Source organism: Exophiala bonariae (assembly GCF_035927105.1).
Source record: "Exophiala bonariae strain CCFEE 5792 chromosome Unknown scaffold_10, whole genome shotgun sequence".
In the NCBI taxonomy this organism is placed as follows: Eukaryota; Fungi; Ascomycota; class Eurotiomycetes; order Chaetothyriales; family Herpotrichiellaceae; genus Exophiala; species Exophiala bonariae.
This window is the reverse complement of record NW_027042485.1, coordinates 711,622-735,501: the sequence shown is the minus strand read 5'-3', so window position 1 is coordinate 735,501 and position 23,880 is coordinate 711,622. Positions and strand designations below refer to the sequence as shown.

The 23,880-nt window shown below is 50.6% G+C and overlaps 8 protein-coding genes across 8 annotated transcripts; 6 read left to right on the top strand and 2 right to left on the bottom strand.

Annotated features, from left to right (window-relative positions):
- Positions 1–917: 917 nt before the first annotated feature.
- On the top strand, positions 918–2,897 carry LTR84_001542 (uncharacterized protein; the record flags this gene model as incomplete). Its single annotated transcript, XM_064845166.1, has 4 exons — positions 918–1,203; positions 1,253–1,267; positions 1,382–1,444; positions 1,507–2,897. 4 exons carry the CDS (start codon positions 918–920, stop codon positions 2,895–2,897), a joined length of 1,755 nt encoding a protein of 584 aa, XP_064707424.1.
- A 237-nt stretch (positions 2,898–3,134) lies between these two features.
- Positions 3,135–3,866, bottom strand: LTR84_001541 (uncharacterized protein; the record flags this gene model as incomplete). Its single annotated transcript, XM_064845165.1, has 1 exon — positions 3,135–3,866. The coding sequence occupies one exon, from the start codon at positions 3,864–3,866 to the stop codon at positions 3,135–3,137; it is 732 nt and encodes a 243-aa protein (XP_064707423.1).
- An 84-nt stretch (positions 3,867–3,950) lies between these two features.
- Positions 3,951–6,584, bottom strand: LTR84_001540 (uncharacterized protein; the record flags this gene model as incomplete). Its single annotated transcript, XM_064845164.1, has 1 exon — positions 3,951–6,584. One exon carries the CDS (start codon positions 6,582–6,584, stop codon positions 3,951–3,953), a length of 2,634 nt encoding a protein of 877 aa, XP_064707422.1.
- Positions 6,585–7,314: 730 nt separating this feature from the next.
- LTR84_001539 (uncharacterized protein) lies at positions 7,315–8,727 on the top strand (the record flags this gene model as incomplete). The annotated part of the gene is made up of 1 exon (XM_064845163.1): positions 7,315–8,727. One exon carries the CDS (start codon positions 7,315–7,317, stop codon positions 8,725–8,727), a length of 1,413 nt encoding a protein of 470 aa, XP_064707421.1.
- Positions 8,728–11,737: 3,010 nt separating this feature from the next.
- LTR84_001538 (uncharacterized protein) lies at positions 11,738–12,865 on the top strand (the record flags this gene model as incomplete). The annotated part of the gene is made up of 1 exon (XM_064845162.1): positions 11,738–12,865. The coding sequence occupies one exon, from the start codon at positions 11,738–11,740 to the stop codon at positions 12,863–12,865; it is 1,128 nt and encodes a 375-aa protein (XP_064707420.1).
- A 2,221-nt stretch (positions 12,866–15,086) lies between these two features.
- LTR84_001537 (uncharacterized protein) lies at positions 15,087–17,657 on the top strand (the record flags this gene model as incomplete). The annotated part of the gene is made up of 1 exon (XM_064845161.1): positions 15,087–17,657. The coding sequence occupies one exon, from the start codon at positions 15,087–15,089 to the stop codon at positions 17,655–17,657; it is 2,571 nt and encodes an 856-aa protein (XP_064707419.1).
- A 1,049-nt stretch (positions 17,658–18,706) lies between these two features.
- On the top strand, positions 18,707–19,822 carry LTR84_001536 (uncharacterized protein; the record flags this gene model as incomplete). Its single annotated transcript, XM_064845160.1, has 1 exon — positions 18,707–19,822. The coding sequence occupies one exon, from the start codon at positions 18,707–18,709 to the stop codon at positions 19,820–19,822; it is 1,116 nt and encodes a 371-aa protein (XP_064707418.1).
- A 368-nt stretch (positions 19,823–20,190) lies between these two features.
- LTR84_001535 (uncharacterized protein) lies at positions 20,191–23,607 on the top strand (the record flags this gene model as incomplete). Its single annotated transcript, XM_064845159.1, has 1 exon — positions 20,191–23,607. One exon carries the CDS (start codon positions 20,191–20,193, stop codon positions 23,605–23,607), a length of 3,417 nt encoding a protein of 1,138 aa, XP_064707417.1.
- Positions 23,608–23,880: the final 273 nt, after the last annotated feature.

Here is a 23,880-nt window from a genome sequence, read left to right as displayed (position 1 = left end):
CCTACCTGGAGAGTTGGAAGAGAGCGGGGCTCTCACCGTCTGGATTCCAACAGACGGATCTGTCTTCCTCTTTAAGCGTTCTGGGGGGGACCCATGCTATCTTTATTCCTACCTGCAGAGTGGGAAGAGAGCGGGGCTCTCACATCCCAATAGATGGGTCTATCTCGGTGTGTCTCATTGAGACGCTCACAGTGTGGATTCCTACCGACAGGTCTGTCTCTATGTACTTCATTGAGACTCTCATTGTCTGGATTCCTACCGACAGGTCTGTCTCTGTGTATTTCATTGAGACTCTCACTGTCTGGATTCCAAGAGAGGGGTCGGTCTCGCCATGACCGATGGTCCAGAGCGAGGCTCTCACCGTTTGGATATCTACAGATGGGTCTGTCTTTCAGTTGGCGGTGTGAGGTCGGACAAAATCCAGCTGACAAAAAGTGCCTCGACACCTTTGGCTAGGTTGCCAAGCTGGTGAAGGGATTCATGATCATGAATTCATTTTGGGTTTTCCCAGGAGATTATACCCGGCCTTGAGTCTGGGTCGATGGAACGGGTGGCCGCTCCATCTGTGTCCGGTCGTTGTTCGTTACGACGGCCACCTATACATCGAGGCCACGACATCCCCAGATCATGATCTGGATCACTTACGGAGCTAGCTATGCTCAGTGATCACACCGTCGTGAATATCACAGCCTTGCAACTGATCATTGCCAAGCGGTAGCCTCGTCGAGTTGATCTGGTGCCACAATTCGAAGATATAAAGACTTCGTCTTACCGACTCAACAACGAATTGTTTTCACCCCTTTACAACAATTCCCTTCGCTCATTGTTGGAAAGCAGTCAACACTTCCACATTCTTTCATCAATAAGCAACACTCCTTTCTTCTCCTATCACCACTTCTCCCGACCTTCATTGCAAGATGAAGTTCATCAAACCCTTCCTTGTCCTTCCTTTGGTTGGTGTTGTGAGTTCTGTCGCAGGCTCCAACGCAACTACAACCACCACTATTGTCGACATCACTGCCACAGTTCTTGTTACAGCCTCTGATGGCTCGACTTTCAATCCCATTGGCAGCTCTACTGCAGCTTGCAACAACTCAGTCGCTACGGTCACTGTCACCAAGAACGTGTTTGTCTCTGTGTACTACATTGAGACTCTCACGGTGTGGATTCCAATCGACAGCCCTGTCTTTCTCCCAACCTCTGGTAAGTTCAACCCTTGATCCCCATGACAAGACAACACTATATCTAACAGCTCCTCCAGTTGGCAGTAATAATTCTGTGTTTGTTCCCAAGGCCTTGACCCGTACTCACGGTTTGTCCCACCCCCCCCATATCGTTCCGAAAGTGAGAATACCAAGCAATTCCTAATCATACCCCCCAGGTTGTGCCAATTCTACCACTGCAGCCACTGGCAGCACAACTTCTTTCCATGGCTTTGCTTCTGGTATGTCTCAACCCCTTTAACGCGTCGACCCATTGATACAATCACTAATCAACAACTTCCAGACAATGACACAATCCCCAGTGGCACCATTCGTCCTGTCTTCAATGCTACTCATGTCCCCATCGGAAATTTCTCGATTTTTGTTCGAAGCAATAGCGTTCCCCATCCCTTTCCCATCATGAACCTGACTGCAACTCGTGCAAGCGGCAAAGGTGTCATGGCCACAATCTCGTCTTCTTTGACAAGCTCGTTGACTTCATACAACTCTACTGCCACCCTTGTTCTCACTGTCACCACTGCAACCACCGTCTCTGTTGACTTCCCAAGCACCGAGACCATTGAGACCACTGCAAGCTCTCTGAGTTCCAGCCTTACTGCTGAGACTGCGAGTAGCTCTCCCTCGTCCAGTGTTATTGCATCCACATCTGTCATGAACAATGAGACTTCAACCTCCTCTGTCTTTGCTGAGACTTCATCTGGCTCCTCATCATCGTCTGCTGCCATGGCGTCCACGTCTGTTCTGAACGACATGACCACCACCAGCGTTTTGTCATCTGTGATTGCATCCAAGACCACAACCCTCACAATTCAGACCGCAGCCAACACCTCATCTGCAACTGGCCCTGCCCCTGCCATCTCCAGCTACGCCGTGGCCTTGTCTTCAATCTCACTTTCAGCCACCGCAGTTGAAGCCATCTCGCAGTCTGCAGTCTCAACCGCCACAACCTTCAGCACCTCTGCAATTGAAAAGACAGAGACAGAGACAACAATTATCATCGTCAACACCACCTCGTATGTTGTGCTTGAGACTTCCCATCCTCCATTCCTCAACATCTCCACCTTCATCGCGACTGGTCTGCACATCAACGCGTCGACTGGCACTTTGTCCATGTCAACTGCTTCCCCCTCGTCTTCTTTTGACACCTCATTCCCCGTCATCGTGTCCACCGCAGTCCAGCCGTCCAACCATCACACCACTCACCGCAGCACGACCGTGAGCACCGCCACCGCCGCAGCCAGCACGTCCACCGCCATTGGAGCCGCAGCACGCGCACCCACCCCACACCGCGTCTTCGCACACATTGCACGCATCATGGCCGTCTTAGACGTGATCAAAGCCCCCACCGCCGTCAAAGCCAGTGTTGCACCCGCCTGCGGAAACATGACGACTCCTGGTGCTGCTGGATACAATGAGACACCTTCTTCCTCTTCATCACTCGCCTCCTGCGGCAACATCACCGCCACCATTTCCACGACCCACACCATTTCCAGCACCACCACTGTCCATGCCACCCGCACTTCAATCACCACTGTCAACACCACCGTCAAGACATACACTGCAGCTCCCACTGCGAGTACCACCATGACAGCCAGTTCCAGTGCGTCGGTCCTGGGCTTGTCGGCAGTTGGAACTCTTGTGTTGGTCGTGGTGGGTTGTTGGTACGTTTTGTAGGACCCCTTGGAACCGCGAAATGAAGATACGCAGGGTGGGCTCCTAGCGGCCAACGGCTGGTGTCATTGGCATATGATCCGGCGTACGACATCATGACTAATGATCAGAAATTGCACTTTCGTGCTTGGAGGACGCTGCAGGTTTATGCAGCCTTGAGTTTCAGGAAACCGCCGTATCTAGTTCTCAGTACTAGTTTATCAATGAATTTCTTGATTCAATTCCCTACTTCATACTAACTCAATTCTGCATTTTGCTAACCTGTGCGAGAAGACCCTCCCTGGCTTCTTCGTGTTTTCTGCTCAGCTCAGCTGCGAAATTGACCGTGCTGTCCCGCAGGTCTGTATTCGTGAATCGTGCACGGTTTTTCGTGCTATAAAAATGTGTGTCTTGAGCATCCTTCCGAGTGGAATCTGGAAGATCTGAGTCACTCTTCAGTGCAGAGATACTTCCCACACAATCAGAATAAGTGTGGATCCAATTTTGGTTGACTGACGTTGCAGCGCTCTGAGTTCCTTCTGCTCTTGCTTTCGCCGTTGGCCCAACAACTTGTTGTCTTGAGTCTGAGGTGCCATCAATATCAGCCGCATGTTGCCCTAAGCCTTCCAAATTGCCAATACCTGGAATACATTCAAGGTCTGGGAACTCGGCAGTAGCACCAGCACCGATACTGCTCCGATGTCCATGATGATGAGTATACGCACGCATCTCCCAACTGTTGCTCTTGTACAACTGTTTCCAACGACGCGCGAAGCCCTTTCGATCTCGAATGCCTGTTCGGGTTTTGATTGGAGTCAGCTTGCTGATCCTTGGTAAGGTCATGCTCTTGCTTGACAGCTTCTCAGCACGCTTCTTTCTTCCAAATGGTACCGTCTTCCATGAGCCAGGGGTATGGATACTGACATCTGTACCAGATGTATTCAAATGTGGACAATCAACAAAATGTAAAGCTTGTTTCTTGCCATCATGCATCAGACCAAAATCTCGAACCTGCACACCATCCACCACTCCAGCGGAACCGCAACGCTCTGCCCTATTATGACTCGGGAAGCGTCCCTAGAGCCCGAGTATGTCCCTCAGAGGAGTCAAATTCTCAGAACGGGTTTCCGAGCTGTCTTTGGTGGCGGTGCCTGCGAATCGTCGACCTAAATCAAGAAGACTTTTCTTCCTGATGTTGTTGTTCTCCATTAAGGTGGGCAGAATTGGCGACCGTCCTTGTTCGACATCCAACTCTTTTTCTAAATCAAAAGTAAGTCGAGGGTGCTCTGGGTCATCGTGGGGGCCATTTGTCATTGGATCAACTGCATCTCGGTCCATATTGCTGACGCTGCTTCCCTTCGATTTGCATCGCGTGCCGTCTCGGTCATATCTGGGGGTGGAAAAGAAGCCTCCCATGGTCTCATCATGTGGTTCAGCTACTGCTTGCCGGAAGGTTCGTTGCCACATGTCCGTTGTGCTTTCGAGAAGTGTTGGCGGACCCAAACTCTGGGTGGCTCCACTGGTAGATCGTCTTCTTGTTTGCCAGTGGGTTCGAAGGTCCTTTGACTCACTCCTTGACCGCCGTCGATCCGATGCCACAGGAACGTGAAGGGAGAGCCTTTGATCACATTTCTCAAGAATTTTAGTGTGATCTATCTCGCTCATAGTCTCATCTCGCGCGTCATGAATGGCTTGGACACTGATCTCGGTCAAATTTTCTCTTCTAGCATCTTCAAGCACTCCGATGCTGATCTCGCTCAACTTTTCATTGTCTGAAGTGTAATTGAGATACCTATTTCTGTTCTCCGGATGCAAGTGCTGCGGTCTGATGTTCACTGGCATACTGCTGCTTCTGCTTCGCCGAGAGTCATTACGTCGATTGTGAGAGTCGTTTCTCCCCACACCTCTATCTCCCCCTACTTCAGAAACCATGTCGATGCTCTTGGTCGAAAAGCCAACCGGAAAACTGATAGACTCAGATCGTCCACCGATGGCGAAACTATTGGGATTCCTCCGAGGAGGAACTCTGAGAGAACTGGTGCCGGACTTCAGCTCATTATCGCTCCAGTAGAATGAAGATCCATCATCCCCTGAACGAACAGGCCTCAAGTTCGGGTCGCTGATTCCGCTGTTGTATGATGTCACGGTCTTCCACTGAGACCGCAGTTTATCTGCCGTGTCACTTGGTTCAAAGAGTCGTCTTGTCTGAGGATCAGATGGCCGTCTGTTATGCTCAGTGGTCACTCGACGAGACACGTAACTGTCCGAAGACTGACGCTTTGTAAAAACACCAACGTTCATGGAAGGTCGCTTGGAGTTTGAGATCGTGGTTTGACTGGTTGTCGGCCTTGAGGTATATGCGGCGAGTGAAGGACAGGCAAGATTTTGTGAGATACGCATGTTGTAGAGATGCACGGAGGCTTGATCTGACCCTTGCCATGGGTTGAGGTCTCGCTCAGTATTGTGAGACTCCCGCTTCTTGTCCAAACGGGAAATGTTGGAGGTGGAGCTGAAGATATTCTCTCCCACAATAGTTGAGCCGGGGTCATATGAAGGATTTGACGAGTCTTGAATTTGTTTCGAGTTGTCTGGTTCTGCGAATCTGGAGATGAAATTGATAAAAGTTGGGTCGAGGCTCGATACTATACTAGCACGAAGATCACTCTCAGGCATGGAAGCCAAGCTGTCTCTTTGGGCTGCTAGAACAGTATTGCCCAGTTTATTGAGCGTCGAAAGAATCTCAACTTTTTCTTTGGTGTTATACATAGTTTCTGCAGAGGACAAGTCCGCCGGATTGGTTAATATCTTCTCTCTCCCTGCATCATTCTTGAGGCCACCGGTGGAATTGTGAGAACTTGGGAGCTTGATGGTACCATTTGATATGCACGTGCTCAGCCTTTGCAGGGCAGCGGTTGGTGACGAATCCTTCTCGGCCAAAAGAGCCTCGGTGAAAGATGTTCGGGCTGCAAGTGTGTGAGAGACATGGTCATTTGAGGACTTCTGAGTATGGATTTTGAATTGGTCACTATCATCTTTGAAACGGATGGGAGATGCAGTCAACGATAGAGCATCATCAACAACACTCGCAAACTCCTTCGTGGCCAATGGGCTTGACTTTGTGAAAGGATCACTCGCCTTGAGAAGCATGGTTTGAATGCTTTTGGCGTCACTGTCATATCCTCGCTCACTGCCTGTGCGAGATATGATCAATTCAAGAAGGCCGTTGGACTTTGGAATCATGAGTGCTTCAGTGTTCAAGCCGAGAGGAGGGCTCTGGCCGATGTCCTCAGAGGTATCTCGGTCCACTGAATTGGTCTTGCTCAATCTCCCTTCGGAAAGCCTCTGCTTGATATGGTTACTCAGTCGTCCCAATCGACCAGGAGGTTTCTTGTCCGAATCTTGAACGCCAAACTTGAAGTCAACATCGAACGAGGGACGTTCTGGTGCCGGCAGTTGCATTTGCTCGGAAGCGGTTTGATATCCGCGAACTGAAGAAGTGGATCTGAAGATGCCTCTTAAAGCTTCATCATCGTCCGTAGGGCCATTCTTGCATTTGCTGGATGCATGAGGCACTGTGCTGGGTGAAAGTTTGACAGATATCGGGGACTGGGCATGTGAGGTATTCGGGTTCGTGGGGAATTCATCTTCATCTGACTGGTGGACACGAAAACAGCAAGGCATACAAGATGAAACCTTGCTGATTAAAGACATATTATGAAATCGATGTGTGTTTTGGATACGGCGTGAGATGGAAGCCAAAGGAATGCAAAGACAAGTAAGCTCTGGCACCTGATGCAACCAGGAAGCCAGAATTACGCAGCAGTGCCCAAGAAGCAAATATGAGAAGACGAAGAACTTGCTAGAAGGAAACGAGGAAAGACATCAAACCTTTGAAAGGGAAGAGGAGGTGTTGTCTTGGTTTATTGCGGAAGGAACGATGGTCCCTGCTGTTGTGGGAAGCCATCAAGCAATGCTGCCAGAACAGCGCCTACCAATATTGCCCTCGAAGGGTTTGAAAGCGGTCTTTGTATGCGTGGGAAGATCGCCTCTCGCACTCGTCCGCCTTCTAGTGAACGTGGTTTCTGTCCTTGAATGCTCTCTGATCTATCCATAATGCCAAGGATAGAAACTTGCAGCGTAGAACCAAGTACCTAGGTAGTTATGGTGGTGTGTCGTCGTCGTGGCCCAAGAGGAGAGCGTTAGATATCCAATGCTCTGCCGTACACGCCTAAATTGTGCCCGTGCAACCTTAAAACCATGATGTCCATTACATATCAAGGCTAATATTGGTCTCAAACACCCTAACTCAGAGACATGGCCTTAGACTACTTGGTGGCTCAAAGCTGAATCAATCGATAAAACTTCTCAGATACATAGACAATGATCATAGAGAAGATAGCGGCCTTTCAACTCATCGAAACGCAATCCCCTGTCCATGACGATGGACATTCCGATTCAGGTTCAAGAACTTGATACCACGGGTCACAATACAGCAAACTATCGATACGATGTCTCTACTGGTACGCTCAAATCGTCTCCGGTAACAATCGCAAGAGACGGAAATCCTCAGGTCTTTCGGTACTTGAGCCCGTTCCTCCCTGCAGGATATCCTGCAACAGTTACCCCGGATTACACGCCATATCAGATATACGATTCCCTACAAGCATTCGCTTCTACGATAGCCGGCCTTCTGGCCTCCCGGGCTGTTTTTGTAGGGATGGGAGTTGGGTCTGAGGATGCGTCAGTAATCACCACGATGTTGTTATACATCGCACAGGCCACTATCGGAAGACTCGCAACCATTGCATTCGCGGATCGTTTCTCCCAGAGGATCGAGGCCGATGTGAAATTCTATCGCTTCTTCGCAGACATTGTCAATGACACAGCCTTTGTGCTTGATTGTATCAGCCCGAACTTGCCAATACTTGGGCGGGCACTCACCTTATGTGTGAGCAACGCCTGTCGTGCTCTTTGCGGTGTCGCTGGTGGGAGTAGCAAGGCTATATTGAGCACCCACTTTGCAAAGGCAGGAAACATTGGCGAACTCAACGCCAAGGATGGCAGTCAAGAGACTGTGGTCAGTTTGATCGGCATGTGGGTAGGAGGATTGGTCGTCAGCAAAGTGGAAGGTACGCTAGAGACATGGTGTTGCTTGCTGCCTCTACTCGCACTACATCTGTGGTGCAATTGGAAAGCAGTGAAAAGCGTGAGGTTGTCGACCTTGAACACTGAGAGGGCTGTCTTATTATTTGACGGAATTCTCCATGGACACACCAAAAGCTTGAATGATGTAGGCAGGCAGGAAACGGTCCTAGGGAGAGCCAGAATCTTGCGCACAGCTGAAGGCCGATTACTCTCGTCGTGCAAAATCGGTGCATCTGTGGATAACTTACTTCAATGTATGCGACTGCACGAGCTAGGCGCGATAGGTGGCTCAGATGATGTCGACAAGAGCTTCGCACGCCTATTGGAAATCTTCCGGGAAGAAAAATATTTGTTATGGGTGAACACGACAACCAATCGAGCAGTCATAGTTTTGACAGCAGACGCCTCAAGTGTAACTCAAGCCAAAGGCTTTCTACATTTGATGCGGCTTCTGAGATCTCAGTCATCTTCACTAAGCGAACGAAAAGAGGGAGTGAAGGGAATTCAAGAACCCATGTCATTGCCCCCACAGACCGATGAGATTCTGGCACGTCTCAAACAAACACTTGATCAGAACAACGAACACTGGCCTGCAATCGTGGCACGCGTTGAGGCAGCCGGCTGGGAGCTGGAAAAGGGGAATCTTGAGCAAGGAGAATGCTACCGGATCCGCACAGGGGACTGTCCCGAGACCAAGAAGGACAAGTAATGATGCAGCAGTCGAGCTACTAAACAACATCTGCTCGGGCTGAGAAGGCTCTGCGCCGGAGTCTTGCATTATTACCGGCGAGACGGTAAGTCCAAGGCCAAGTGATCATGGCCCTTTCATGCAAAAAGCATTTTCTTCCTGGTGGAGCTGGAGTCGATTGCAACGTATGATGGGTTGCGGAGCAGGGTACCAGAGCGTTTTAGCCACTTTTGTTCTTCGCACCGCTCAGATATACGACTCGCATCGGAGCCCTGTCCTTGGTTGCAATAGTAATGGGTGCCGATGACCGGAAAAAGATTTTTTCCAGGTCCTCGATTCGCAACGCCTCGGATGAGGGTACGGAGGCGTCGCGAAGTGGGAAATGCTCCAATTTTCTTTGACCCACGTGCCACAGTTTCACGGGGAGACTACCGGAAAGGTAAAATGTCGGGATTTTCTCTGTCTGGCAGGCTTCCAGAACACGAGAGAGCGGCGGCCAATGGAATGCTCGTCGGCAGTATGATCTTCCGGCTGGAATACTGGGTGATGTTGTTATACGCGCCGACCAAACAATGCGGATGGTATTAGTATTACAATTATACGACGTACTACGTCATAATCCATTTGAAATCTATGTACCTAGTACCACCTACCTAGGTAGGTATGTAACGAGATACAACGGAGCATTAGTAAATCGAAGTACTCGTAAGTCGAAAAGCCCTGGAGGGCTGGCTGATCATGAGTATCACGTGTGACTTCATCAAAGTTTGACTGTCGCCAAAAATACCTATTGCCACAATGCTGAGAAGAGAATTATCCACGGCTGACTGTCAGTGTCGTCTGAAGAAGGGTGGTGGGAGAATGTGGCTTGGGCGTACACCGTATTCCCTTTACTGTACTAGTTACGAATTCAAAGTCACAAGTAGATGGCCATTGTGGGTGCAGGGCAAGGTGAAGCGAGAGATCAAACATCCTGGGTAGCCAGAACAGGAATGGATCCTAAGGGTAAATGGCTTTCCTGAAACGAATTGGAGCCCCCAGCAACACATGATGATGATGATGTCTTGAGCGGCAGGGACTGGTCGAATAAGAGAGCGTGTTAATACTGCAGTGTACTTTAGTGGCTTGTACAGGCCAGGCGGCAACGAGAGGGGGGGAAAGGTGTGGTCCGAATCCGCGACAGTGGCACGTGAGAGGGGAATGATCAGGCATTGAAAAATAACATGAAGATCATGTTGTGGGTGCCAGTGGCGTTCCAGAAAAACGCACAGAAGGAGAATGAATTTCTAGGCTAGAAGGCGTGGAACGAGCAATGGAACACAAGTGGTAGAAGCCGGAAGGAAGCCTGACTAGAAGCCTGAAGGGCCCGTAACAATAGGCTGTGGCCCTGGGGGTGGCGATCGTTACCTGCAAAGAATGGAAGATGGGCACAGCCCCTGGTCTGGCAATCAGTCGGTGTGTCGATCAAACTGGGTATACCTCAGATTGTGGTCAGGTTGAAGCAGGTGTGAAAGGTCCAAGTCTCGCCGTTGAGATGTTCTTAAGCTGAATCTCCAGGTAGGGCCCCGATGGAAACGAGGATGCCTGCCCATTTAAAGAGGAATTGGACCATCATGGTGAACCTGTGCCACCTACCTCGTACCGCGCACGCCCTTGTGTCATGGACCCAATGATGAGGGGTTGGGCCTTGAACAGTGGAGAAATAATAATGGTTCACGGGGAGGCTAGCGAGGCAACGTTGCAGCCCGGTCGCCCTTTCCCTCTTCTTTCTCTTGACTTGGCCTGCTGCCACTGCCACTGCCAGGGCTAGCGACTCTTGATGCTTCATGCCTTCCTTTCAAAGGCTCGGAAGTGGAAGATGTGCCTTCATGCTCTCTCTCTTTGGTGCCTGTCCGCTACCTAATTGCCTTACCACCCGCAGTTCACCTTTGCTTGTATCATTGCTTACTCGTACCTCCTCCACTTCGCAGCTTCCATCTCCATTCATCTCCGAATCCTTTTTCTCTTCCGTCTTTTCCAGGTCCTGTGCAGGACAAAACCGAAACATCCTTGCCGGCCGTTTGTCACCTTGGAACCACTGACGCCGCCAGCCCGTCATACCAGTCCAATCCACAATCCAATTCCCTCTTCACTGAAAGACCCTACTCGTACACACGACATCTCCACCCACATCTACGGATACCCGTACTATGATCCGCCTGCGCTGAAATCCATGTTGTGGACCATGACTCTTACCTAACTTTCCACAACGCAAACCCACTTCTCAAACTCATTCTCCTCGTTACGACTCACCAGTCTGATTACAACATGACTGTGCTGGTGCCCTGATCTCACCAAGCCTGTCCACTACTACCACAAGCGGCACCAACAGTGTCGTCAACCTACTTTCCTACCACATCACCTTTGTCGACATCCTCTGCTCAGCCAACTGTGCTGATTTACCATTCCCGCTGCCTCACAACCCAACCTCAGTCACTCCTTCAGCCTCAAGGGTCTAGACAAGAGCCAGCTGCCTGCCATAACCGGATAATTCCTACCATTTCGTCGATTCCCTCTATATTTCTCCAAAGGAAGTTCCTCGGACGGTTCTTCACAAGCCGACGACACCCATCCGTGCATACAACCTGGTCGCTTGCTGGCATAGCTTTGTCCCTGATCACATATCAACCTGTCTTCAGCTGGAATTTTGGCAGTTCTTGACAACAAACTCCCAACGCACCATACATTCTGGATCGCTCATTGAGTTGTCATACAGCATCCTTCTGTGACACAGGGAGAAGTTTACTCGCAGATTAGATCTCGGGGGCAGAGGGCAAAGAAGATTTTGTTCTCTCATCTATTGTTGCAGCTCTCGAGCAACATTCGACAACTGAAAATCAGCCTTTAGGCGGTGGCTAGCGTTCACTCTCTGTCTGCCTTACTGGAATCTCGTCGCCTTATCTTCTCTTAATACATCCCACCAAGCATACCGCTCTTTTGTTTCTGTCGATCAATCCACCACGACAGCGAAAGGAGGCTTCAGTCCAGCGCAATGATCAGGAAGAAGTCGAACAAATTATCTTGGCCATACACACCTGAACCTTCCCCACACCTTGAGCCTTCAGTCTATCCCCTGGAAGACGTCCCAGAGGATTTCGCTATGTCGGGCGAGGACCTCCCACGGGCGAGACCCATCAGTATGAGGTCTCGGAAGGACGGTATCATGTCACCAGTCAGACCGACATTAGACGAAGTACTCAACAATACCGCCCCTCAACCCTACACCCTCGCCGCATATACCGCATTTCTATCTCAGAAACATTGTCTAGAGACACTAGAATTCACCACCGAGGCGAAAAAGTATGCAGAAAAGTACGATGAAGTCTCAGCGCAACTGGCGGGAATACCTCTGACCATCGACACGAATGAGGGTTTTGACTTGATCCAGGATTGGAACCGAATTCTAGACATCTATGTCAAACCAGGAGCCCCGCGTGAGATCAACTTGCCTGCGGAGGAACGAGATGATCTGGTAGAACTTTCTGCAGATTTCAGGCCCCCACAACCAGAGGCATTTGACCCTGCAATCAAGAGAATGTACGACCTCATGTCGGACTCCATCTTCATCCCCTTTTGCGATAGCCTCAAGACCATTTCATACGCACAAACGTACACCAACATGTCTGCTTGGCAACCCGAGGAGATGGAAGTGTCCCACTTGACTTTTGATGAGCGTGCACTGCACAACCGAATACCTTCCCGACGGAAGCGGTCCCCGCCTAATACCTCGGCAGCCTCATTTGAAGCCACCCGATCCCCTCCGCAAACCCACCGTCCTACTCAATCTTCATCACTCTCTTCAGCTCTCGGTCGACAAAGTGGATCACGCCTTTCGACACATCTTTCACATTCATCCGCTGTCTCGGAAAGTGCCCTTACCGACAGTAGCGGTGGTCTTGAGAGTCCACCACCAGGAGATCAAGAATCTATGGTGACGCCCCCGACAACACCCCCCACCAGCGACATGCATATCAGTGGTGGAAATGGCCACCATGGACAATCGAGTGGTTTCACTTCAATGCCTCTCCCCAAATCTCAGAGGAGTGAGAGTGGAGGTTGGAAAAAGATGACCAAGTTATTCGGCGGAAGCAAAAAGAAAGGTGGTAGTTTCAATGACTAAGGCAAACACATTTGGCGGACCAAAAAAAATCGGTGACCACAAACGAAGCTCCCAGCCAGGTACTGGGACGGTTGGACCCGTTCGGGCGAGGTGGCTATTGCAATTAAGGCTCTGGTGGATTTGATGGCGTCAGTATTGGGATTTAAAAATGGCAGCATCTTGAAGAGGTATTTGGGAAATATCTGAGGATTTTGGGATGTGGCTACGAGATACGACTTAGCATGCGGCGTTTGGGCGGTAATTATGCGTATGTGACAAGCATATCCCTTTGGGATTGGAGCATGATGACTCTACATGGAATGGAGAACGAGGGAAGCAGGTATAAGCGGATGTTTGGACCATTGATGTACATCATAGTCGCTGATAATGAGGTTGAACGCGCAGAGCAATTGACATGGATAGCCTCGAGATAGGAGGAATACTATCCCACGGATGAGGAGGATGTCATCGTATGTCCCTCAGTCTGAAATCTAAAAGGGTTTACACACATCACATGATTGAGATGAGCTTTTGAAATTTACTAAAGATCTGGTCCAGCGCCTCATGGGGCCCATATGTGATGTTGTCTGCTTGCCCGTACGTAGGACGAAACTACCTAGGTACTTATAGGTAGGTAACCTACTGTCGAGACCGCCAAGCATGCTCCTCAGTGATGCCCATATTTTGATTGAAATCGAATCGAGGACGTGGATTCTATTATTGGTATTACCAATCTTGAAGCCCACTCCCTTGACATTCGTACTCGTATATGGTGATTGTATCTACAAAGGTCACGAGTCCCTCTAAGCCGAGACTAGATGTAACTAGATGGTTCAGTACTGCGTACTTTGGTTTCGCGCTACCCCGAGGACTCCGGGTACCTTTTTAAGTGCGGAGTATGCGGTCCAGGTACAAGTACCTGCCTAAGGTACTTAGCATCTAAGGTGCCCAAGGTAGCTAAAGACCGACGACCTCAGTAACTGAATCTTTCGAAATGTGGTATCGCTTGAATTCTTCATCCTGTACCAGATGAGTCGTTGATAGTGGACCACGCCGGTAGTTTGGTAGCCGTTGGTTTGAGTTTGGAGCACAACCGTCCATCAACTGCTTTGAGAAATGCTCCACGGTGATCTACCTATGAGCAGGAGTTAAAGCTTGAGGCAGGTTTGGAACAACTAGTTACGGAGTAAGCACATTGAAGTGATGCGGACATCCACATTGAGGTTGCACGTCCTCATAAAATAACCCGGACCCCGGAATTGAGTTGCGATTGCCCCTGGGGCGCGAGGAGGTGTGGTCTTCTCATGTCGTCGCCGTGAAGAATGGAGGACCTAGGTACCATCGCAATCTGCGTATGCCCGCGATTAATGCCGATGGTACCTGAAGATTTCGATCCTGGCATACTGCAGCGTGCGGCGGAGCATGGGCTAGTTATCAAGGCGAGGTGCCCGGCTATCGGTGTCGTGCTAGCTACCACCATTTGGTTTAACCATTACTTCGCTTAAGTTCTAGTTATTATCTAGTGCTAGGGATAACCCTTTCAGCTATTCATCATGCTCGCCACCGGCGCATTTCCCCCACAAACATTTTTCAAAGGAGGGGTGTTCTAGGCCGGGCTTGCCAAAAATGACCACTATCATACCTATTATCATTCAACCAGCACCCACCCACTTTCGCTTCTCACAGGCTCCAAACCTTCTCTGCATCTCCGATCTAGACATGTCATGAATCTTCATCTCTGCAATCGAGTTATCAGATAGGCCAATAATGATGCACATGCCACAAGCTTGCCGACTAGCCCACGGACTTCGTATCCACCAAAGAACAATGCAGTGATGCAGTGACATCTCGACGGCTATGCTCCATCAACCCCCTGATTTCTCTGCAATTGAGATCTTAGTAGACAGCGCTCTCCAGCCCAAACACTTCGTTAGTACCGATGCCATAGGTTTGCCAAACTTTATTTCCTCCTTTCTGGTGTGCATGTGGCGTTGGCTGTTTCGATGATTTCAGCTCTTTCCCAAGTCTCCATCCCAGCACCAACGACAAGAGTTTGACATAAAATAAACCTTTATCCACCAGCCGCGCGCTCAATCCAACCTCAAGAAGCACTGGTCTACGGCAGCAGCCGACACTGTTTTCAGCTCAGGTTCAACCTCTTGTTCTCAACCATCTTTCTCTTCTTCTGGACTTTGACTTGTGCGACTTTCTGTACGAGGATCATGATATTTTCCATCTTCCAATGCCGAGCAAATACTCACACAGTGTTGTGCTAGCAAATTACTCCAGCCAAGGCATCATCGCTTTCCCAGCTAACCAGCAATCTGATGGTATTGCTGGCGCACATCGGACTCCACAGAGTGACAAGCCAAAATCAGTAACAGGATATGTGCCGAGGTCAATCTCTTCCCCAAGAGAGCGACCAGCGACCGTCGCTTCAAACTACACCGACCGGAGCTCGTCACGCCAGAATGCTTTAAACGAGAACACTCAAGCAAGGCCGTTGAGCCAGGGTCGCCGCTCTCGCGTGCAAACTCGTACTCCCACAGCTGATACGGTAAATGGGCAATTACAGAAGGACGATGCTTCAAATCACGACCAGCCGCCAAATCAAAACTCGGCGAAGGGAAACCGATCATCTGGTGCTCGACTCACATCACCATATGATCCCTCTCCTCATCATCCACGACCGGTTCATGCTGGCGAACCTCCTCTCTCGAGCAACAAACCCGGCCAAGTCCGAAATGGGATTCAGCCACAGAAGCGAACTACGGCGTATGCAGCGCAAACTGTGCAACCACGTTCAGGGACGGTGCTTCCTGCGGGCACGCGACCTCCAGCAGTATCTCTCAAACGAACTGCGTCCAGAGCATCACCCAACAGTCATAGCGAGGCACTATTATCTTTACAGCAATTCCTCGATTCTTCAGCGCGTTTGACGAAGATTGCTGATGTACCAAAGCCTCGGGCGCAGACCCCAAACCAACGATCACCGCCCAAACAGTTACTTGCATCACCAGAACTCTCCTCTGAAGTCGTCAAGCCGACTTCCGCGGGCCGAAAGAATGGAACGAGTTTCATTGACTCTTCGGATGAAGATGATCATGTCGACAACACGCCCGGGACCTCGGTACGAAGTGCGAAGACGGTGCCAAAACCCATTCCTAAAGCTAGACCACCCACAAAGCAGATTACGCAGCACTTTGAGAAAGACTCAGCCTCTGAAGGGAAAAAACGACTTGATCTAACCAAAAGTCCTCCACCCTCTCCGGTTAGAGATGGATCTTCGGTCGATGAGCTTCAACCTCCACCAAAGTCTCCACTCAGGGCTTTCAGGGCTGTCCACAAGCATACCAGGCAAGCTTCCGATGATTTTGATGATCCTTTCGGGCCACTTCCATTGCAGAAGCATTCCCCACTTCAGCGCACTAGTTCCAATGACAAAAGAAGGTCTTTAGGATTACCCTATCCCTCACAACGCGATGCGAACGCTGGGCCATCACTTTTCTACGGGCGCCCTTCGAGCAAATCAGCCGAGTCACTACCTCTTCAGGCACGTAACAAGGGTTCAGAGCTCCATTTCTCCAACCTTGCGGGCAGCGGAGATGATGATCGAGAGCACGAAGTTGATACCCAATCAATGTCCCACATTCATGTGCATAGGAGATACTACCGAACTGTGGATAACGACATTCCCAACGATGAATCGCGACCTAATATAATAACAGCAAATTCATGGAATGCCCGGCGTGCTGCTGCCAGGACACCGACACCCGTACCGTGGCAGTCGCCTGCCCGAGAGGCTGCTGTTGAAGAATTCATGACTCAACAAGACGAAGAAGAGCCAGGTGAATTTTCAGAGCCAGAGCCAAACATTTTGACCAATGCGACGCTTCATGTCTCGAGAAGTCCTGCTCCCCAAATACCCAGCTTTGGTGTGCCATCGATCGTCCGAAGTCCCGAAGTAAGCCCAGCAGCCCAGAAGCAGCAATATCAGCATGTCGGAGGACGGGAAACAGGGACCAAATCACCTCGAATGCCTGGCCCGCGGTCACTCCAAAGACACAAGCAATCACGATCCCAACACCCACCGTTGTCACGCATCATAGAGGCGAGACCCCAGGATGAGTCGTCAGCTCCTCCAGCATGGAAATTGCCTACGGTCCAGGCAAGTGAACCTGGTGTCTTTGGCGCCGAGATCTTCATGCGCCTCTCGAGCGAGTACGATACTGGCACGGAGTCGGAAATGGAAAGAACGAGCGACGGCGCGACGTTCGCAGCATCCCACCGGCGGAATCAAGACAATTTCACGACTGATTTCACCACCATCCCGATTGAAGAGGTGGTTACCCCTGGGACCGACCTTCGATCTCCCGCGAAATCAGTCCCACGCAGTACCACCGGCAAAAGAAATCTTGGCTCAGCGACATCTCTTCCCACTACGCGAGCAGAAGTTACTCGACCACGCACCCGTCAGGGCCTCGCCGACCTCCAAGACGACGATTTATTCGATGACGACGACGAGGAAGACTACGAACACATCTCCGCCGACGCACCCCCGGACATCACGCGCCATCGCCGCGTCCGTGTCGACAGTGGCACCGATCAAGATGGCCTACAGTCTCTAATCCACGCGCTGCGGGCGGGACCGAGTCTGAAGCTCGCGTCACCTGCCAGAACTGCGGCGAAGCAACAACTTACGAGCATCGACAGATTTGAGGAGATGATACGTCGCGCAGATGAGGCAGAGACGAGGCGCCGCCAGAGCAAGAATAAGGTGGGCGCTGTGTTTGGCCGGTTCTTGAGGCGTTGATTCGACTTTACTTTGGCTTGGAGTCACCAGGCATGGAATCGACATGGGCGAGCGGCTTTGAAGACTGGCTTAGAGTGGGTTTCTGCAATATTGGCCGTGCAGACGGACGGTTCTGGGGTACCAGTGACTCCAACAAGGACGAAAAGGAAGTCGTGGGAGATTAATTTCCCAGCTGCCCTCGTGGGGTTTAAGGTATGGAAGACGACAAGCGTCATGCGGAAGCCCCGAGAGGAATTTTGAGTATCTCGCCATCAACTTCATTGGATGGTGCTCTTGCGTTACGAATCCCTTTGGTTTTATTCTTCGATGTCTATATCCGCCATACTTATACATACATACATACCTACCGAGGATCGTGGAGCGATCTATGGAGCTACCTGGAACGATACCATATACTACCAACTACATATTTGAGTTAGGCCGGGGCAAGGAAGAAGGAGGTAAATAGTTGACGCGCGCTGCGCTGCAAGATGCAAGACAGACAGACTCCAGGCTGCACATATCGAGACATATCTCACCTTCATTCGAATTGAAACTCCCATCTATCACAAGGCCCTGTGCCGTGACATCTGCTTCCCAGTCAAACCCTGGCCTGGTATCATCGTAATCAATTTACTTCCTGTAGCATTCCTGCCTGCAAGGCTTAGTTATTCAGCAACACTTGAAAAAGTCCGCGGCACTCGGTCACTAGCCGGTGAGGGGTCTCCGGGACCGTCACTTAGGGGGAAGCGTGCTAGCTTACATGAAGTACACGGTTTCGATCTGCATCGCCCATTGCCCTGGGTGGTTTCTGTTTGTCAGCCGTCGGTTGAGATGCTCAAGGTCGTTTTGAGGCGGGAATCACTGCAATCGTTGAGATTCAATTGAAGTGACGAAAGATGAGCATCTTTGTTGGACTTCTATTGAGTCGGACCGAACAAGCGAGGTTCTTAAACTATATCTCGTGGGCTGTATAAAAAGGAGCTGTGTGTTCGATTTTATATGACCTATTCCCTAAGCGGTTTGGATTTTATTTTCTACTGGGCACTACAACACCATCAACATCTAGTATGTCTGCCACTCACCCAGCAGTTGTGACGGTCGGTGTAGGGCAGCCTCTCGAGATCCACCAGGTGCCGACCATCGCACCAGAAGCGAACGAAGTGCGCATCCGAGTCGAATGGACGGTTTCCACGCCGCTGGACCTGCATCAGGCAGATGGAGGTCTTTTGGTCAATCCACCACATATCCTTGGTTCGAGCGTGGCTGGAACGGTGCTGGAAGTCGGACCCGACACAACACGGCTGAGGCCGGGTGATCGGGTCTTCGGTTACACTTTTCGACAGAAAAAGGAACGCGCCCATCAGCTATATGTCACGACGCCAGAAACAATGCTGGGGAAACTCTCTGCGACTGGAGGGTTTGACATTCGACAGGCGGTCGTTACTTGTAATAACTTTGTTTCTGCCTGGCATACCCTCACGCATGATTTCGGATTCGAGTTCCCCTGGCCGAAGCCCTCGGGATTCGTGCCTCGAGAGCTGAACGACTGGATCCTGATTTGGGGTGGAGGAACCAGTGTCGGTCAGTATTGCCTGCAGCTGTTGAAGTGGTACGGATATAAAAAGGTGCTTGTCACGGCCAGTAAGCATCATCATGAGAAGCTGCGGCGGTATGGCGCTCGGCAATGCTTTGATTACAGAGAAGGAGGCACTGCACAGAGGATATTGGAGGCAGTCCAGAGTGTTATAACCGGGGACACGCCTGTGGTACCGTTCATCCTAGACTGTGTTGGCAGCCAACAGAAGAGTCTGTTGCCAATCGCCGTAATCGCTCAGTCAAGAGCAATTGTTGCGGTGATGCTGCCTGTCATTGTCCGTGACGCTGCAGTAGATGTCACACCGGAGTATCTGATGGATGTTGAAAAGGCGGTCACCTGGCAGGACGGGGTGAAAGCCGTTGGGGTGAGGACTCATTTCTATCAGAAGAATGAGTTTCTGGCCCAGAACTTACAATCGGTTGTCATGCCTGAAGCATTAGCATTCGGCACAATCGAACCCAATGAGTACCTCGAGGTGGGAGGCGCCAACCTGCTCGAAAGAGCAACGAATGCCTTATCTAAGCTGAGGAGTAAGGAAGTCAGTGGTGCTAGGTTGATCTGGCGTGTAGCAGAGCCCGAGACCTAGATCTTCGTCGTTGTTCAGTCACAAAGAATTCCCCGCGATGGTTAGATAAGTCTATGTGATTTTTAGCAGTGGTGAGAGAAGATGTGGGCAGTGGTTAGGCCAACAGAAGGGACAGGGCGGCATGATTTTCGTCCCCACTGGGTCATATTAGGGATGACCTCAACTCGAACATCCGAGTGAGTCGTCGTCGTCGCCGCTTGGCATCAAACTACCATTATTCTCCTTTTCAATATCCTTCCTTCCCCATCACAACTGACGACGAGAATACTTCGTATCAATATCTGGGAACTTGGTGACCCGTTTGATTGGTCCCATAATCGATTATAACGATGCGATGAAAATGATTTCGGCCCTTGGCACTCCAAATTATGTATTGGCCATGTACCGTGCCTCAAATTTATGCAAATCATGGGTCCAGTTCAGCTCACGATGACACCGGTCTCGATCACAATGATGCTGAGGGACTGAATGGAAAAAGGGCCGAGTTCGAGGTCAAGGACTCGGATTCGAACTCGAACGCGAACGCCATCATTGATATTCAGGCAGCAAAGAATGACCATGTCTTCGCCACGATCACTACCTCGAGATTGGACATCTGGTCCATGCGACCAGTGCTTCTGCTTGCATCACTATCAAGATCTCCTAAATCATTGGAGACATATGGCGCGAATCTCGCGCTCGCTCTCAAACCAGACGCGACTACGATAGTAATTCGTACGAGGGAGAGCTATTTGATCACCTACGCGATCGAAAGTGAGCAGAATGCTCGTGTTCTCCAGCAACAGTACGGTTACAGTCAAGCAAAGCGACAGAATTTGATGAGGAACTTTGGTGTGGATGAAAGTGTAGGTGTCGCTGAAGTCTTACTAAGATTTCGTCGGGCATTCAAAATTGATGCCGGGATCAACGCAGTTATTGCACAAGATTCAGAGTTGGTAGTAGCAACAAGAAAACCTGCTGCTATCCAGTGTATCAAATGGGAGCCACAAAAGGACGGCTCCCATGCCGTGACCCAATTAGTGGCGAAAATGGATTGGTTGGGTCAAAAGACCGGCGTCTCGACCATGGTCCACGATCGGGCTATGAACCTTTTCGTCTGGTTATCACAATGTGGGCATGCATATGCAGTGCAGAGAGCAAAACCACATATATCGAGAGCGCCATCTTCAGAGGACTCCGTACCATCGTCAAAGTCCTCAACATCTCCTTCTCCAAGGCTATTTGACGGCTATTGCTTCCACAAACCCGATGCGGGAGAGGCTAAACTTGTCAGCATCAATGCTCGATTTTCTCTCATAGCCATCGCAACAACTGTGGGAGACATTGTTTGCTATTCTGCAAAGGATTATGTTGGCAATATTCCCTTGTCTCACCACTTCAAACAATCCACATCTCCGGCTTCACGAGGTGCAATCGTGTGCCTCACGTGGTCTCCAGATGGCTATTGTCTGTTCGCTGGCTACGAACATGGTTGGGCGACTTGGTCGGTGTTTGGCAAGGAAGGTGCCACTAGCTTCCATGGCAATCTAAGTCATGCTCAATCAAACAGCGAGAATTGGCTACTCTCGCCCGATCGAGCCACATGGGTTAGTGGTGGGGCGGAAATCCTCCTCACTTCCCGCGAAGATAGTCGAATATGGAAGGTCGAAATGTCACGGAGCGCGGCAATGGCCTGCTTTTCATGTGCTAATCTTGTACGGGCCCTCCTACAGACCCCTTCTGAACTCACCGTGTACCGTGGTCATGAACTTCCGGATTTGACCTCGATATCGAACGAGGCGTCTTTGTGGCATCACGCCCAATACCCTACCGTGTATCTGCACAACCAGTGGCCCATCAAAACCTGTGTCGTCTCACAAGATGGAAGATACATTGCAATAGCCGGCAGACGGGGTTTAGCTCACTACAGCCTCCAAAGTGGACGCTGGAAGACATTTTCAGATGTTGCGATTGAAGCATCCTTCGCAGTTCGTGGTGGGATGTGCTGGTTCAACCACATCCTGGCTGTTGCAACTGAGAATGCTGCGGGCTACGACCTCCGTCTCTATTCTCGAGAGCTCGATCTTGGCCGACATCCACTCCATACGGAAGCATTCTCAATGCCGATTGTTTTCGTTGGCCCGTCAGGCGAAGACTCCCTGCTGGTCTACACATATGAGAATATTCTCTATCATTACATCCTCAACATTACGCCTCGCGGAGCACAGCTTGTCCAAGTTGGACAGATCGCATTTCATGGGATCGTACGTGCACCCAGTCGTGTTCGGTCGGTGAGCTGGGTCGTTCCTGATGTTCAGCTTCGGAATGGTGATCCATCTAGGGATGTGGAGTTTGCCTCCGTCTTATTCTTGGTAGATGACAAGCTGGTCCTGTTGCAATCATCTCGTAACGACAAAGATGAACTCAAGTACGACATGCGAGTCATTGCACAGCACGTTGAGTACTATATACTCATGCGTGATCAAATCTACTACAACTTCACCGGTCCAGAAGAATCTGCTCCCCCAACCCCTTCACCCGGAACGTCGTTCACCATGAGGACTCACCATCATTATTCTCTTCGAGACTCCCTATGGGTCTTTAGTGGCGATGACCTCAGACTGTGGCCCGATGTGCGGGACCTATTCCAGCATGCAGCAGACGGGACTTTAAACTCCACCCCAGTACTATCCATGCCCGTCGATTTTTATCCACTGTCTATTCTCTTGACCAAAGGCATCGTTTTGGGCATCGAGTCCGAGCTTGTGCAACGGCGGGACGTCAATTATGCTCAGTTCCGCTCGAGCATCCGCACCCAGCTGTTCCTCCCCTACGTCCTCCGCCATCAGCTGTGCGAAGCCAATGATACCGCCACGGCATTTGGTCTCGCGAATCAATACAACCACCTCAGCTACTTCCCTCATGCGCTGGAAATCTTACTTCACCACGTCCTCGACGACGAAGTTGACCGGCTACGCGATCTGAGGAAAAAACTAAAGAACGAAGAACTGGAAAACACTAATTCTGGACTACCTGGCTCTACGGAAGAACCACTGCCAAGGCTATCATCAGACCAGAGCACAAACCCGGGACCATTACCGGCCGTGCTATCCTTCCTCCAGCTCGTTCTCTCACCGACAAACTACCTTTCGACCGTCGTACAATGCATCCGCAAAACCGAACTGAGTTCGTGGCGGACACTCTTCGCACACCTCCCTCCCGCATTAACACTCTTCGAGGAAGCATTGGCCCTCGAGGACCTCAAGACCGCGAGCGGCTATCTCATCGTCCTACAAGGACTGGAAGAAGAGGAAGAGGAAGAGGAAGAGCAACTAGACAAGGCCGCTGAACAACCCAACAAGCCTCGCGATGACACCACCGCCAGCGAAACGACACGGCGCCACGACGCCCGCATATTCGAAGGCTACGTCATTCGCCTGATGAGGCTGGCGCGCCGTAAGAACGATCTCGAGGCGCTGTCGGAACTCGCGCGTTTCTTGATGGGTATTGATCCGCGGGGCGAGGCGTTGCGTAGAGTTGTCGTCGGAGTTGGGTTCCGAGATGGCGATGGCGGACAGGTGCAGAGACCCAAATATCTCGAGCCTTCGAGGAGCGTATCAGGCTTGATTGGTGGCGGAAGCGCGAGTGCTGGTGGTGCCTCGACATTGATGATCCCTCCGACTAGGACCCGGCCGAAGCGTGGTGGTGGGAGTGGTGTCAGTAGTAGCCCTAGTGGCAGCGAAGGGAGATTGAGTCCGTCCAGTGCTACCGGTGATTATTTCTCGAGTTCGCCTGGAGGATATTAACCGGGAGGGGGGCTTGATGGAACTGGTGAGATTGTGGATTTGGTCAGATTAAAGAAGAATTGGATGGTACAGGAGCAGAGATGCACGCGTGTTGATAGATAGAGAAAGCAAAACATAATATATATTTCTTGGAACATTTCTATTGTTCTTCAGTGGATGTCTAAGATCCTTCAGTCGTACTGGACTGACTTCGACGTCAACCACTTTGCTCGCCTGTTGGTATGATCTTGGACGATGCAATGGAGATTCCGAATTCCTACACCTCCAGCTGTG